At 37.5% G+C, this 12,905-nt stretch overlaps 3 protein-coding genes across 6 annotated transcripts; 1 reads left to right on the top strand and 2 right to left on the bottom strand.

Annotated features, from left to right (window-relative positions):
- Positions 1-786: 786 nt before the first annotated feature.
- LOC117634176 (lycopene epsilon cyclase, chloroplastic) lies at positions 787-4,637 on the bottom strand. Its single transcript, XM_034368133.1, has 11 exons — positions 4,326-4,637; positions 4,044-4,215; positions 3,795-3,933; positions 3,462-3,572; positions 3,227-3,329; positions 2,801-2,944; positions 2,616-2,723; positions 2,325-2,421; positions 2,109-2,237; positions 1,222-1,354; positions 787-1,136 (listed from the first exon to the last, which is right to left on the bottom strand). Exons 1-11 carry the CDS (start codon positions 4,608-4,610, stop codon positions 971-973), a joined length of 1,587 nt encoding a protein of 528 aa, XP_034224024.1. The 5' UTR covers positions 4,611-4,637; the 3' UTR covers positions 787-970.
- Positions 4,638-5,977: 1,340 nt separating this feature from the next.
- On the top strand, positions 5,978-9,903 carry LOC117636194 (telomere repeat-binding factor 4-like). The gene is made up of 6 exons (XM_034370695.1): positions 5,978-6,237; positions 6,934-7,265; positions 8,203-8,287; positions 8,873-8,956; positions 9,245-9,452; positions 9,546-9,903. The coding sequence occupies exons 1-6, from the start codon at positions 6,088-6,090 to the stop codon at positions 9,575-9,577; spliced, it is 891 nt and encodes a 296-aa protein (XP_034226586.1). The 5' UTR covers positions 5,978-6,087; the 3' UTR covers positions 9,578-9,903.
- A 239-nt stretch (positions 9,904-10,142) lies between these two features.
- On the bottom strand, positions 10,143-12,245 carry LOC117635597 (glycylpeptide N-tetradecanoyltransferase 1). 4 transcript variants are annotated; one of them, XM_034369923.1, is made up of 3 exons: positions 11,977-12,188; positions 11,796-11,850; positions 10,143-11,680 (listed from the first exon to the last, which is right to left on the bottom strand). In XM_034369923.1, the coding sequence occupies exon 3, from the start codon at positions 11,631-11,633 to the stop codon at positions 10,329-10,331; it is 1,305 nt and encodes a 434-aa protein (XP_034225814.1). In that variant the 5' UTR covers positions 11,634-11,680; positions 11,796-11,850; positions 11,977-12,188; the 3' UTR covers positions 10,143-10,328. The 4 variants fall into 4 exon arrangements, with proteins under 4 accessions (XP_034225814.1, XP_034225812.1, XP_034225815.1 ...); XM_034369921.1 differs by lacking the exon at positions 11,796-11,850 and having other exon boundaries at positions 11,977-12,245; XM_034369924.1 differs by lacking the exon at positions 11,796-11,850 and having other exon boundaries at positions 10,143-11,659.
- Positions 12,246-12,905: the final 660 nt, after the last annotated feature.

The raw sequence follows: 12,905 nt of genomic DNA on the forward strand, positions 1-12,905 counted from the left end.
ACGTCTGCCAATTACATGTTCTGTAGACTATAATTGTTACCGACTTACATAATAAATTTACCAAAGATATTCCAAATTACTGGGCTTGATTAATTTAAATAAAGATTTGCAACCCTATTCAGAGACAACTCTATATATTTAAACTCAATTTTGAATTTATCTATCACATTACGAATTACGAATCTTCGTCTAGAACACACAAAGAATCTGATGCTAGTATTTCCAATTGAAAATATGAGAAATTATTATATGATACTGGAAAAGAATACTTTTCGCACAAGGGAGCATCATAAAGTGTATATGCTTGTGTTATATTAAACAAAATTAACTTTACAAGGAACCATTGAAATTGCTCGATTCCCACAACAAATTACTACAAAAAAGACGTCAAGCTTTTTTAACCCTCAAGGCCTGAATGCTGATGCTTTCAATTGTTAATTACAAGATTTGATGCTCGTCATTGTAATACAACCTGACCATATTAATTGGACGAAGGCAACCCAAAGTCCAAAGAGCACTTTTAGCATTGAAATTGCTCGTTGGTTTCTTGAACTTTTAGGCATTGGAAGATGTTGGACAAGAGCTGGAGCCTAGACCATCAGTCAGGCAAGCTATGGCTGTGAACCAGGATTTAGCAATTTGATGACATTTCAAGTTAATTATGCCTAAAACCGGCCCGTTAATTAACTTACTAAACAGTCAAGAAACAAACTGATAATTACAGGAGTGAAGTCCTTGAATTTTTGGGCAAGCATATAATTGAATGATGCTACATCGAAACGCATGTATTTACTACAATTGTTAATCACATCTTTGATCTTCTAAATGGTAGCAGAGGGAAGAGTATTTGTATTATTTACACAAAAAGGAAGTGACTTCCAAAAGTGGGGTGGGATCTGAGTGTATTAATTCTAAACTATGTTCTTATGTAGGGCTGCTAAGGGAAGGAATTGAAGGGCGCACAGACAGGCTATAGGGTGAGATAGGTTCTTATCATAGTGGCTCCAGTAGGATCAGAAAGTAGATGTCTGATGAGGCCCTTTCTCAAATTATTTGGTGCTATAACAAACATGTACACGGCAAAAAGCATGAGATCAGCTGAGGACAAAGTGGAGCCAAGGAAACCCTGCCACATCCTGCAAATGGAAGCACAACCATCAATCTTTTTTGTTGCTTCTGTTCAAGCTTAGTTCATGAACTAAAACAGCTAACCAATCGTACCAGGTGGGCAAGCGGAAGAAAGTATGAAAGAATGTCCTGATGCCCTCAATGTCCAGTTGCAGAATAAGTGCTAGTCCAAAAAGAAAGAATGCTCTTTGGCGCTTCCTTTCTTGCGGCCAGAGGGTGTTCCATGCTGCAAGGAAAAGTTATATTGAGTCAAATGTAATGCATTTTACAAATTATCTTAAATATTAGAAGATACTCTAAAGACATATTCGAGTAACGACATGAATGTTTTTGGAACAAAATTTACTAAAGAGTAGTATGCTAGCTAAGCAGGAACATTACAGCAAGCATGAAATTATTCAAATGATTTGTAATTATATAAAGTTAACATGGAGAGACAGATAGATGTTCACAGAGAGCAACAAATAGGTCCATTACACCCTGCACCTTGCAAATAAAAAATTAAGTGGGGAATGAGCCAACACCGTATAAACCTTGCAATGCATAATTCTTGCAAGTCCTATAAAAAAAGTATTTTAGTTATTCTGTTTATGTGACTTAGAGGAATATTTTATCTACCTCTTATACATATAAAATATAGAAAATAAGCTAAACAACACCGACTCTGACTGCAAGTTTACAAACTATGTAAACTACACCATGGAGAAAATCAGTAAGAGAAGCGACCACATGTAGAAAGAGAGAGATGAGCTTCCTCTTCAAGCTAATTATCTTTCAAAAGCTAAACTTGAAACTTCGAGAATGAGGTCCAAAGGATACCAAGCCTTTAAACTTTTTGAAAAAAATATTTCATGACAGTATAGTTATATAGTTATCTTTCACAGTATGGAAACGTCTGAAACACTCATTATCTATGTTTTTAATTCTTATGGAATGTATGATGCAGGTAGCTATTCTAAACAAACCAAACCAACACTTACCTTGCATCGAGATGTTCTCATTACTTATTTGACGGCCGGGAATGGCCTTATAATGACCCGGCTTCAAAATAGTTGCAATCACGGAAGCATATTTTGGAGCCTCTGACAAAGACCTCACAACTGAATACCCTGCTTGATGACGGTAACATTATAGGCATAAGTAGACTGAACAATAGGGGAAACTGCTCTTATTAATTTATTTGGTTTAAATATTACCTGTGGCTGGATGTACCATACAAGCAGCAGCACCAAATGCTAGGTTCTTTTGCTCAGTATTTGGTAAGGACCCACCAACTGGAATCCAAGACCATTCCTACATAAATTGCAGCAAAATTTTGCCTTGAATTATGAAAGTAAGCTAGAAAAATCTCCTGATTACTGTGATGAAACTTTCAAATCAAACAACTGATTGTTCCCCTACATGGCATGGGCATGAAGCATTGTTCGGACATATTTTCAGAATACATATAAAAAATGGTAAGCATTGCAGTCTGTCATAAAAATTACCTCTTCGTAAGTTTTTATAATACGGATTCCCATTGTCTTTAACCTTGACAAGAGCTTTTTCTTCAATAAATCAAAAGGCATGGCCTCTTTAGAAGCCAAGCAAGTTTCCTGCAAATCACTCTCTCTTAATTTTGTGTACAGGAATCAAGTAATGTAACAGACAAACTGATGTACATCAAGCAAACCTCAAAGAACAATCTTGTTGGAGACATTGGCATGGCATAAAGAAATGTTGGATATTCTGCTTCTAAAGATGAAACTTTTTGCTTTGTGTAGTCTCTGTAGTCCATGAAAACCATTAGGTTGGGATCGTATGGATTGTTTTCCACCTGAAATTGTAAGACAGAATGGACACAGTAGTCAGTCATCACAAATTATCTGCCCAAAAGGAATTAGTCAACCCAGAGCACAGAGCAATTATTTTTTTCTTTTTTTATAGGTTGGGGGGAGATGATGTGGATTCAATATAAGATATATTATGTATTGCGACAAAACCTAGGAACAACAAACTCTGGCATGCAAAAGAACCACAATGAGTATTATATATTACTTTTTGTTCTTTTCCTGAGCAACAACATTAATGTACTACTGATTGCAAATATAGTTCCTACCTCAACCTCCACACCATAAGCTGTTTGAACAGACACCTTTGGACCACCCACCTCATATTGCAAAAGCTTCCCTGAGGCAGCTCCTGATGCAACAGTAGCAAGCCTATAATACCATGTTAGAAGTTTGAAACAAGGTATGATAGAAGTAGAATCGAAAAGAAAAAAGAAAAAAAGAAACATAGTCTTCATGAACACCATCACCACTAATCTACGTTGAAGAATTATTCCATCATACCTGCAGGGAACTATGATATCGCGGTCACAGGCCACAAGACTATGGCCATTGCTAGCTTCAACAATACTTTTCACCCTTGAATTGAGGTATGAAACACCTGACTCCACACACCTAAGAAAATTAATATGAATTATGAATCTACAGCGAATTACAGTTTTGTCGGCACTTAAGAAAGCAGCTCACGAACTAGACAAAGACGAGAGAATCATCCGTTTTCAAGGTAACTGGTTAGTGGAAGCTGATTACCAGTGTGACATGGATCTTCCCTCTATCTCTGAGGTGCGGTTATAGAAGCATAAATTATTTACAAATGTAGAATAAAGTTCTAATTACATTCTTAAAAGCTCCTCATGTAGTTTGGTTCGACAAACGCGTCCATAAGCACGACCAATCAGAATGGGGTCAGAATCATCATCAAGATATACAATGGTGTCCTGCCAAACATGCTCAATACACCCTTCAAATCCAAGATCTGAAAATGTAAAAATTTATGCAAATTTAAAATGTGATCACAGTTTGGTGGAGTGCTTTAAATTGGGTAGTTGATAATGCACTTAACAAGACAGATAATAAAGTAAATACCTTTGAATTCATCCTCCCAAACACCATAGTTATTTGTAAAAGGGAGGTCAGGGCCAATAAGCCCAACTTTCAATCCTAACTTGGCTGACTCTGCAGCCAGAGCAAGACCTGCTGGACCACAACCAATCACCACCAAATCCAGTATATTATCTCCTACAGATATTGGCGGTAGCTGCAAATTAATAAATAACAGCGTCACGAAATTGGGTTTTGGGTTTTGGGGTTCATGCATATTCAAATACAAAGACTAACAAAAACCATATAGGCAGAGAGAGAATTAACCTTGTCAGAGAGCTTGGACTGCTCTTCCATGGCCTTGTTCTGCTGCATTTGAACGAAAAGTAACTCAGACCCGCCAGCCTTTACATAATCCTCTTCATCCGCAAAGCCTTGTTTGACAGCCACACCCACACCCCCTCCACTTCCGGCACTTGCTTTCACTTGCAGAGAATGCTTCTTGTACAAGCCGTAGCCAAAGAAAGGAGCTTCCTTTTTACTTGGCAGCCCTCTTCTTTTCGACCTCCAAGTCGGGCAAAACGACACCGTCATTGCCGCAACGCAGTCCATGAGACCGGCTTCTCTCTCTTCCTCTCCGTCTCAAACTGTTCACAACTCAGAGCTTTGCATTGGGACTGTTTTATTCTCGGTTCAAACAGTTTGAGTCCTTGAGAGAGAGAGCAAAATGGTATTTCAGAAATGTAGATTTTTCTGGGTGAAAATATCAACGAATGCTTCTCTGAGTCTGAGCGAGCTTCGAGTCCTGTCACTGAGTCACTGACCGCTGGGTTTCTCTGGAACGTTAGAGATAGGGAAGGGAGTTATATGGTGCGTTTTAATTTGCTATTCGTTAAGACAGTCATCCGAATTCTGCCACGTGGGAAGTTCCTATTAGCTCACGCTTTGGAAAAAGTTCCCTTATCAAGACGAGTTGTGTTCCTTTTTCAGCTGCCGTTTTGGAAAATGTCTGAATTTGTGTGGGTTTAGTTCTTTATGCGTAGGCTACACTGCTCATGTAAAACGAATGGCTCCCCTTTTTCTCATTAACCATACGTTCACGTTAAGTAAAATGTTTTTGTGAAGTTGTAAATCTGATCATGATTTCTCAACTACTTATTTTAAACCATATGTTCATGTTAATATAATCATGATTTATTAACTTAACGTCTTCAAACATCTTCCGACATTATAAACATTTTTTGATATTGTTCAACGTCATGTGCAATGCAATAAAGATCCGAATCATATTACAAGGGACAAAAAAAAAACACATATGATCTATATAGGTATATATGCTCTCAAATGTTGAAGTGAGTTTTTCAAGTGCATAAGTTGATTTTCTATCCGAAAGGTCAAAACTTCTAAGTCGCACTATACTAAATTTATGGGATCAATTTTGGATTTTGAAAAGATAAAACTAGTTTGACACTCCATAATATCTCAAAAATTATATTTAAAACATAGAAAAATAGAAGTCGTCCCTAAAAGTCAGTATGTTTTAGTGTAAGATAGTCTTGTGTAGAGTTGTCCTATACGGTAGCTCTCACAATGAAGTGAGCTTGAATATGGGTTTAGCCTCACTTAAGAATTCTTTGGTTGATGTCTCCTTTTTTTTTAATATTATATTATATCGTTCATAAATTTAATAGTGATGGATCAATTCTTGTAAATAGAAGTAGAATTACCATATTAAAAATATAAATAAATAAATAAATAAAAAGAGGGGGTGGGGCGGATGTTGGGCTTTTAAATTTCGTGGTATATTTAGAAGCCTCTGCCTTAGTCATGGACGTGGCCTCACGGCTTGAGAAGTTGGAGCTCCTTTTTTATGGGCCGAAAGTTAAAAAAATGGTGAGGAATGCAACGGCGTCGTTTGGCAGCCATTGAAATCGTTAAATCATTATACAGTTAGAAAGTGGCACGAAACGAACCCTCGTTTTTGTGTAAGCAAACCGAACGAAAAAGCAGAGCACTTCGCGGCAGTCATAGATTCTGTGACACACACAGACACAGACAAGCAAAGAGAGGGAGGGAGGGAGAGAGAGAAATGGGAAATCCAAAGCAAAAATGGACATCGGAGGAGGAAGAAGCTCTAAGAGCTGGCGTGAAAAAGCATGGCACTGGCAAGTGGAAGGACATCCAGAAAGACCCTGAGTTCAATCCTTTCCTCTCTTCTCGCTCCAATATTGATCTCAAGGTCTCTATCTCTCTCTTTCTCTCTCCTTATCTATATACGTATACGTATGTATCTGTATTTGTGTGTGTATATACACGTGTTCGCATGGAAAACCCGGAATTTGAGTTTACTGCGTTTTGTGGTGGTTGTTTTCAAGACAGTTAAGAAAGTTGCTATAGGCTTTAAAAGTGATGAATTTTGTTTGTTTTAATTTTTCTTTTTGGGTCAAATGAGAGGTTATTGAATGTAAACATGCTCTGGTTTTTATGGTATGTTAAAGTGGATTACAATGGTGATGGCATATCAGACCTATGAATTTGAGTGGCTGAGTCTTACCCTTGTGGAGTTTTGGATTAAAATGGTGAACCCATGGATCACATAGAGCTACCAATAGCTATTTGGAGCCACTGCCCACTTGATTATTTCTAACGTAGGGTTTGTTAATTTACAACTTGGTTCCAAAACAGCCCACCTATTGCAAAGTTGGGAGGCACTCTTAAGTCACTTGATTTTCAATCTTTGTTCACATGGTATTTGGGTATGAAAAGCATTTTTGGAATGGTGTGCAATCACGCTAGCGTAAATTATATTTCAATGAATTAAGCTTCTTAATATCAGAACTATTTGCAGACTGCATCTAATACGGTGGAACAATATATTTTTTCAGTTAATTACTGTGTGCCTGGTCTGTGGTTCAATTGGGTTTTGCTTTTATAGGACAAATGGAGGAATATGACTGTTAGTGGCATGAACCCCAGAGATAAGTCAAGGGCGCCAAAAGCAAAAGCCAACGCCGATGCTCCTGCTGCTTCACTGTCCGTTTCACAAACTTCTGCTGCTGCTGCAGCCAAACGAGATGCACCAGCAGCAGCTACAGCTACAGCCAGACGCGATGCACCAGCAGTAACTCCAGCCAGACGCGATGCACCAGCAGCAACTCCAGCCAGACGGGATGCACCAGCAGCAACTCCAGTCAGGCACGATGCACCAGCAGCTCCAGTTGCAGATGATTCCTCAACTGGCTTATCTGATGCAAAAACTGCTCCAGCGTATGACACTTGTTTCTCATTGCCGTCGTCTTTTATTAATACAATAGAAAAAAATATGCAGGTTGTTACGTGGTACTCTTTCACTATGAAGTTTTCACTGAACTATACTGTGACTGGAATTTGCTGAATTTCTGTGTGGGGAATGATGAGTGGAAGAAACACGGTTACATTGTGGAATGAAATAGCTCTTTAGAGTTGTATGAATTGGCACAGTAATGGTGATGGGGTAGCTGACTAATCAGGCAGGTCAGTAAGGATAAAGGGGAGAGGAAAGGAGTTAATGGTTGATGATGCTAAGGACTCTTCAGTTGATAACTAGATGTGAGGTGGCCATCTTTGTAAATATTATAGTCGTACTAAGTTGACAAGGATTCAGTCATTTAAGTTCAGCTCTATAAACATAGTGTTGCTCTATGCATATATAAGTAGGTGCTACAAAATAAGGAGTAGTTTCACGTATAAAAGGAAGAAAAAAAATTCCTCTTAGCTCGTATACTTCCTCCTGCATGCAATAAGAATGAATGGTTCTATTGCGTAGTTTCTTCGAGAACACCCATGAAGAAATATCCTGACTAATTGAAAGATATGGAAGTGTGTTATTATATTCTGAACTATAATATTGTTGTGCGACACGCAACAATTAGCCTAGTTGGCGGATCTTGCTTTGCTCTCTTCCTGGAATCATATTATATGATGCTGTAGTTTCAGCACAGCCACAGTCCTATGCTTTAACACTCTCAAGCCTCTCACGGCAAACATAACGTATGTAGATTACATAACTCTTAGGATTAAGTAACAAAGTGAATAGAAGGATTTATTTCTACGTATATGCCTACAGTTGTTATCCATTTCATTTTATCAATTTCTGTAACTCCAATAGCTGCTCCTATTCTTCGAGTCAATTTCATTTTGGTCAATCATCTTCTTCTGTTATTAGGTATGATGCAATGATTTTTGAAGCACTTTCTACCTCAACAGGGCCAAATGGATTGGACTCTGGTGCTATTGCTAGCTTTATTGAGGTACACTGGAAATATATGCTTTCTTTCTTGTCTTAACAAAATGAAACAAAAAATATCTGGGTTTACTATGGGGGAAGCTGTATATTCATTTGGAAGGGAAAGAAAATTGTCATGAAATGATAATATTTTGATCCTTTATAAACTCTTGTAGATTCATGTTTCAATTAGTCATGGTACATCATGTGTCCGTAGGCTAGAGCTGAAAAAACTGACTTAATTTTACTTCTTGAAAATATAGCATTTTGTTAGAAGACCAACATATCTATTCTGCCTCATATTAGCTACTTGATTGATAATACCTAAATCTAAGCTGGTATTCCAATGCCAGTTGAGCTCATTATATTAGGATGATCTTCAAATAGATTACTTTTACTTAGTTTGATGGTGAGAATGCAATTTTGTGTAAAGAATTTACAAAGAAAAGCTTCCTATTGACATTGTTTTTGGATGTCTCTAATGATGTTACCTGCTTGTTACTGCCTTTACATTGTCATGAGGTGTTATCGAATGTTTGTTACCCTTGTAAATGATAATTTAATTTTTATTACCACTCAATTTTCATGATATTGAAAATGATTTGTGCAGCAAAGGAATGAAATCCCCCCAAATTTTAGAAGGTCATTAAGTAATAGGTTGAGAAGGCTGGTTCACCAAGAGAAACTTGAAAAGGTGATTGGTTTTATATTTTTCAGCTCAAATTTAATCATTGTATGTATGTATTTCTAACCCAGGATTAATCTGGCTCTATCAATGGTATGTTTATTTGCAACAAGCAATTTTAAATGGTTGCAAATTTAAATGGCTAAATCTATGTTTTTCTGCGCACCTTTTTATTTTTATTTTTTTTATGCTTGATTGCAACTTAACATTGTAGCTAGTTGCTGGCCAGATTACATTGCAAGCTGAAATCGACATTGAATATCAACTCATTTAAGTTACCATGTCATCAAAATGTAGATTCAAAATTGCTACAGGACGAAAGCCCCGAAACAAAAGGACATCCATCCGATAGAGGAATCGGCAGTGGCTGCTGCCTACAAGATTGCTGATGCCGAAAACAAATCGTTTGTGGCAGCAGAAGCAGTGAAAGAGTTTGAGAGGTTGTCAGAGATGGCTGAAGAAGCAGAATCAACGCTGCAGGTGGCAGCAGAGATTCTTGAGAAATGTAACACCCAAACTTCCCAATTGTTGTCTTATCTTTTGCATAGCTTTTCCACTTCATTTTGACTATATGTTGACATACCTCCTAATTTGACAGGTTCAGAAGGTGAAGTTCTGCTGATGGCATGAGATATGAATCCGTCTTATCCAATTGGAAGATGACACCTGTGATTAGAACTTGTAAATTTAGTTCGCTATACTTCCATTCGCTACTGAGGTGCAACCAATCCAAAATATTTTTTTTGCTCATTTTCCTAATAATAATAGTTATTATTATACTACTCTTCAGACCGACCCGGTGGCAGCTGATGGAGAATGGTTTTTGAATTATCGGTCTATCAAGGATCACGCGGTTTATATATATATATTTTTTTGGTTGGAAAATTTCACAGGTTTTAAGTGATGTAATTTTATCTTTTCATTTAATCATAAAACTATAGCTTTATAGTGATGAATTTATTTCGTTTTAATATGATGGAATTCTTTGTTTGTTTGTTTTCAAATTACCCCTGCGTGACAGAGAGAACAGACCAGGAGTTTGCCGAAATTTGCTAAACATAAATGAGTGTGAATTTGGTTATCGGTCATATATGGTCTTCCATCTCATTGTAGCGCCAAGTGAAAATAATAAAATAGCCCAAGGCCATCAGCTTCGTTATGCAACTTAACTGCAGAAACATAAACGATTATGAAATTGAAGAGGCAAAAGGAATCAAATAAGGGAAAATGTTTAAGATGTAATTGCCAACATCTCATTCTCTGTTGATGATCCAAAGGAGCAAGACAAATGAAAGCATCAGCTAGCTAGCCACAAAATAGGGGGAAAACAGAAACGGAAATAATTTCCCAGTTCACAGTGCAAAACCAAAGACTGGAAAAACTATAAGAGTACAAGCCCAAGCTCTGCGGGTTTCAATGCATTCCTCATCCGATAATTATAGAGGTAGTAGTGAAGTTGCCCATCACCAGGTCCAAACTTGAGCTCTTTCAAGAATGACTCATTCTGCATGACATCCAGTGCATTGAAGACGTCAAAATCCTTCTGTTTTGCTACGATAAGAGCATCATTCATCAACTGAAGCAGTGGAGTCTTTGTGGATACATTATAATAGGAGTATGCAGCCTTCAAGATTGAGTAGGTCTGATTGCCGAGGATAGACGAAGGAAGAGTGTAGAAGCTGCAGAAGTCGGTCACCTCATGAGTCTCTGGGCTCTCGACCAAGTAACTGTCCACCACATTCTCCTCAGGAAGAAGCCAATGCTCCACATCATTTTCATCAAAATCTGGTGCAACCACAAACTGGCTCAAGTAGTTTCTAAGCAACCGAGTTACAGCAGGGACATCACGAAGTTCCATTTTCCTGAATCCAGGAGTAGCTGGTGAATCTGGTAACTTGTACAGTTTTATGGTTCGGCTCATAGTCATCCTGGCACCAAGCCTAGAAAACCCAACATCAATAAGCTTCTTTGGGTTCAAAGACCTATGCCAGTATTGGCAAGTTGTGATTGGAGTTGGAAGAACTACTCCAGCTGTGTATGCTGCTTGCCATATATTCTCCAAATGAACTCTCCTTGTGACCTCCTTGATCATAACGGGTGCAAGTCTCTTTGACCTAAGCTTCTTATGCACACATAAGAAATTAATCTCAGCCATTTTCACTATCTCATTACGGACCCGGATTCTAGCAGGAACACCAGTAATGAAAGCAACCAGCTTCTTGTTAGTCTTTGCACGAACACCAATATGCCAGCTCCTAAAATAACCAGGAGGGTGCAGAGCCCACCTGAGAAACTCCTTCGAGTAATTGAATCGAAACATGTTCTCATCATCCTCAACATAATTATTCTTCAACAGATTGTAGACCTCAGTGCAGGTATCTTCAGAGTCCAGGTCACAAGTGGTCCATTCATACTGAGTCGGAAGATTGTAAGGCTCTTGTTTGACCTCAGACAACGGTGTGGGGGGCTCAATTGGGCCCTCGGCCAAGCTGACATCCCCAAGATCCTTAAATTGCCCAACAGGTTGAGTTTCCCAAAATGCGTGCCTTTTTCCAATAGACATTGAATCTTGGAACTTTCGGACTATGGTTTCCAGTGAGCTATCATCCTTAACAAGTTGGTTTGCATCAGAATCATGATCTGCCTCCTTAGGAGACCCAGGTGGAGAATTGTTGTTATCACCCATTACAACTACTTAATTGACTCGGATTCCTAAATGAAAGTATTTGTTATCTGAAGCACAAAAGCAACCAATTCAAATTAAGACAAAACAAAACAAAAACAACCCATTAGATCATCTGGGAAAGTTTAGCATAGCAACAGTTCAACACCGGTTTTTTTTTCCCACCTGATGCAACAATTTCACAGAAAACCCCAAAGCTTTTTCTTTTCTAATCCTTTTCCTAGGTTCAAAACGACCCATAATTATAAAACTTCATACGAACAAGTATTGAATATCTCAAAACACAATTCAGCAGTAAGCTAACAGATCTGTGAAATTTAAGACGAAGAGCTAGAAATACACTCACAGTTCCAGCAGACGAGCTTGCGATACCTTGAGATTCTTCTGATTAGTGCTTCATAGATCTTGATTTTGATTTGGGTTTGTCGGAGATGAATGAGAATCTCTAGGGTTTTTGGTAAAAGCAAGCGGCTTTGAAGATGCCGCTGGGGTTGGGAGAATACGAGGAGTGCGTGTGTTGTATGGGTTTCCCGAACGTATTAACCAACGAGGACTTTAGCATATGCGCCCGAATTGCTGCCCTCTGCTTCTGTTTATTTTATTATTTTAATTTTTATCGCCAATACAAAAATAAAATGATTATTTCTTTTTTATTGAGCGAATATCAAGAACCCTTTCATGAATCATAATGCCTGTGTTTTCTTCAAGTTTTCACTACTAATACGACACAATAAAACACAATATAGTTCGAGTTGAGTCGATAACAAATTTAAGTGATAATGAGATGTGTTTTTAACTGATGAGTTTATGTTTAACATGATAATCACATTTATCTTTATACTTTTGTTTTGATATTATAAGTTAACAAGACATATTTAAATTTACGATAATTTCATATAACATGAAGGCAAAACAATATAAACACATGAAAATACGATAAGTCACCATCATATAATGTATCTTATATGGGAGAATTAGGCGAGTTATATATATTATTTTAATGTTTTACTTTACAAGTTCTTTTTTTGGGGAAGGAATTAGACATAAGTCATTTGAAATTTTAAAATTGTTTGGGTTGAGATTTCTCAACTCGTATTAATATACTTTTTAATTTGGATTAGAAGAGAAACTTTGGTGTCACGTGTAAGAAGTGAGATAGAGAGAATTATGTATTGTACAATAAAGTTATTCTATTTTTTTTTTTTTACGAATGGGGAATGATAGCAACCTTCTCTTTTGAACCTTCTTTATTTTCCTCATAACATATGTCACTTT

This window comes from Prunus dulcis, chromosome 7, assembly GCF_902201215.1.
Source record: "Prunus dulcis chromosome 7, ALMONDv2, whole genome shotgun sequence".
NCBI lineage: Eukaryota > Viridiplantae > Streptophyta > Magnoliopsida > Rosales > Rosaceae > Prunus > Prunus dulcis.

Bases quoted from the DNA above. Each gene is read 5' to 3' on its own strand.
- LOC117634176 (XM_034368133.1), bottom strand. From the start codon at position 4,610: ATGGACTGCGTTGCGGCAATGACGGTGTCGTTTTGCCCGACTTGGAGG. The intron at 3,573-3,794 runs GTAATTAGAACT...TAATTTTCTTAG, and splicing joins CATGAGGAGCTTTTAAGAAT to GTGTGTGGAGTCAGGTGTTT. The intron at 1,355-2,108 runs GTAAGTGTTGGT...TTTTCCTTGCAG, and splicing joins TGAGAACATCTCGATGCAAG to CATGGAACACCCTCTGGCCG.
- LOC117636194 (XM_034370695.1), top strand. From the start codon at position 6,088: ATGGGAAATCCAAAGCAAAAATGGACATCGGAGGAGGAAGAAGCTCTA. The intron at 6,238-6,933 runs GTCTCTATCTCT...TTGCTTTTATAG, and splicing joins GCTCCAATATTGATCTCAAG to GACAAATGGAGGAATATGAC. The intron at 8,288-8,872 runs GTACACTGGAAA...TGATTTGTGCAG, and splicing joins CTATTGCTAGCTTTATTGAG to CAAAGGAATGAAATCCCCCC.
- LOC117635597 (XM_034369921.1), bottom strand. From the start codon at position 11,633: ATGGGTGATAACAACAATTCTCCACCTGGGTCTCCTAAGGAGGCAGAT.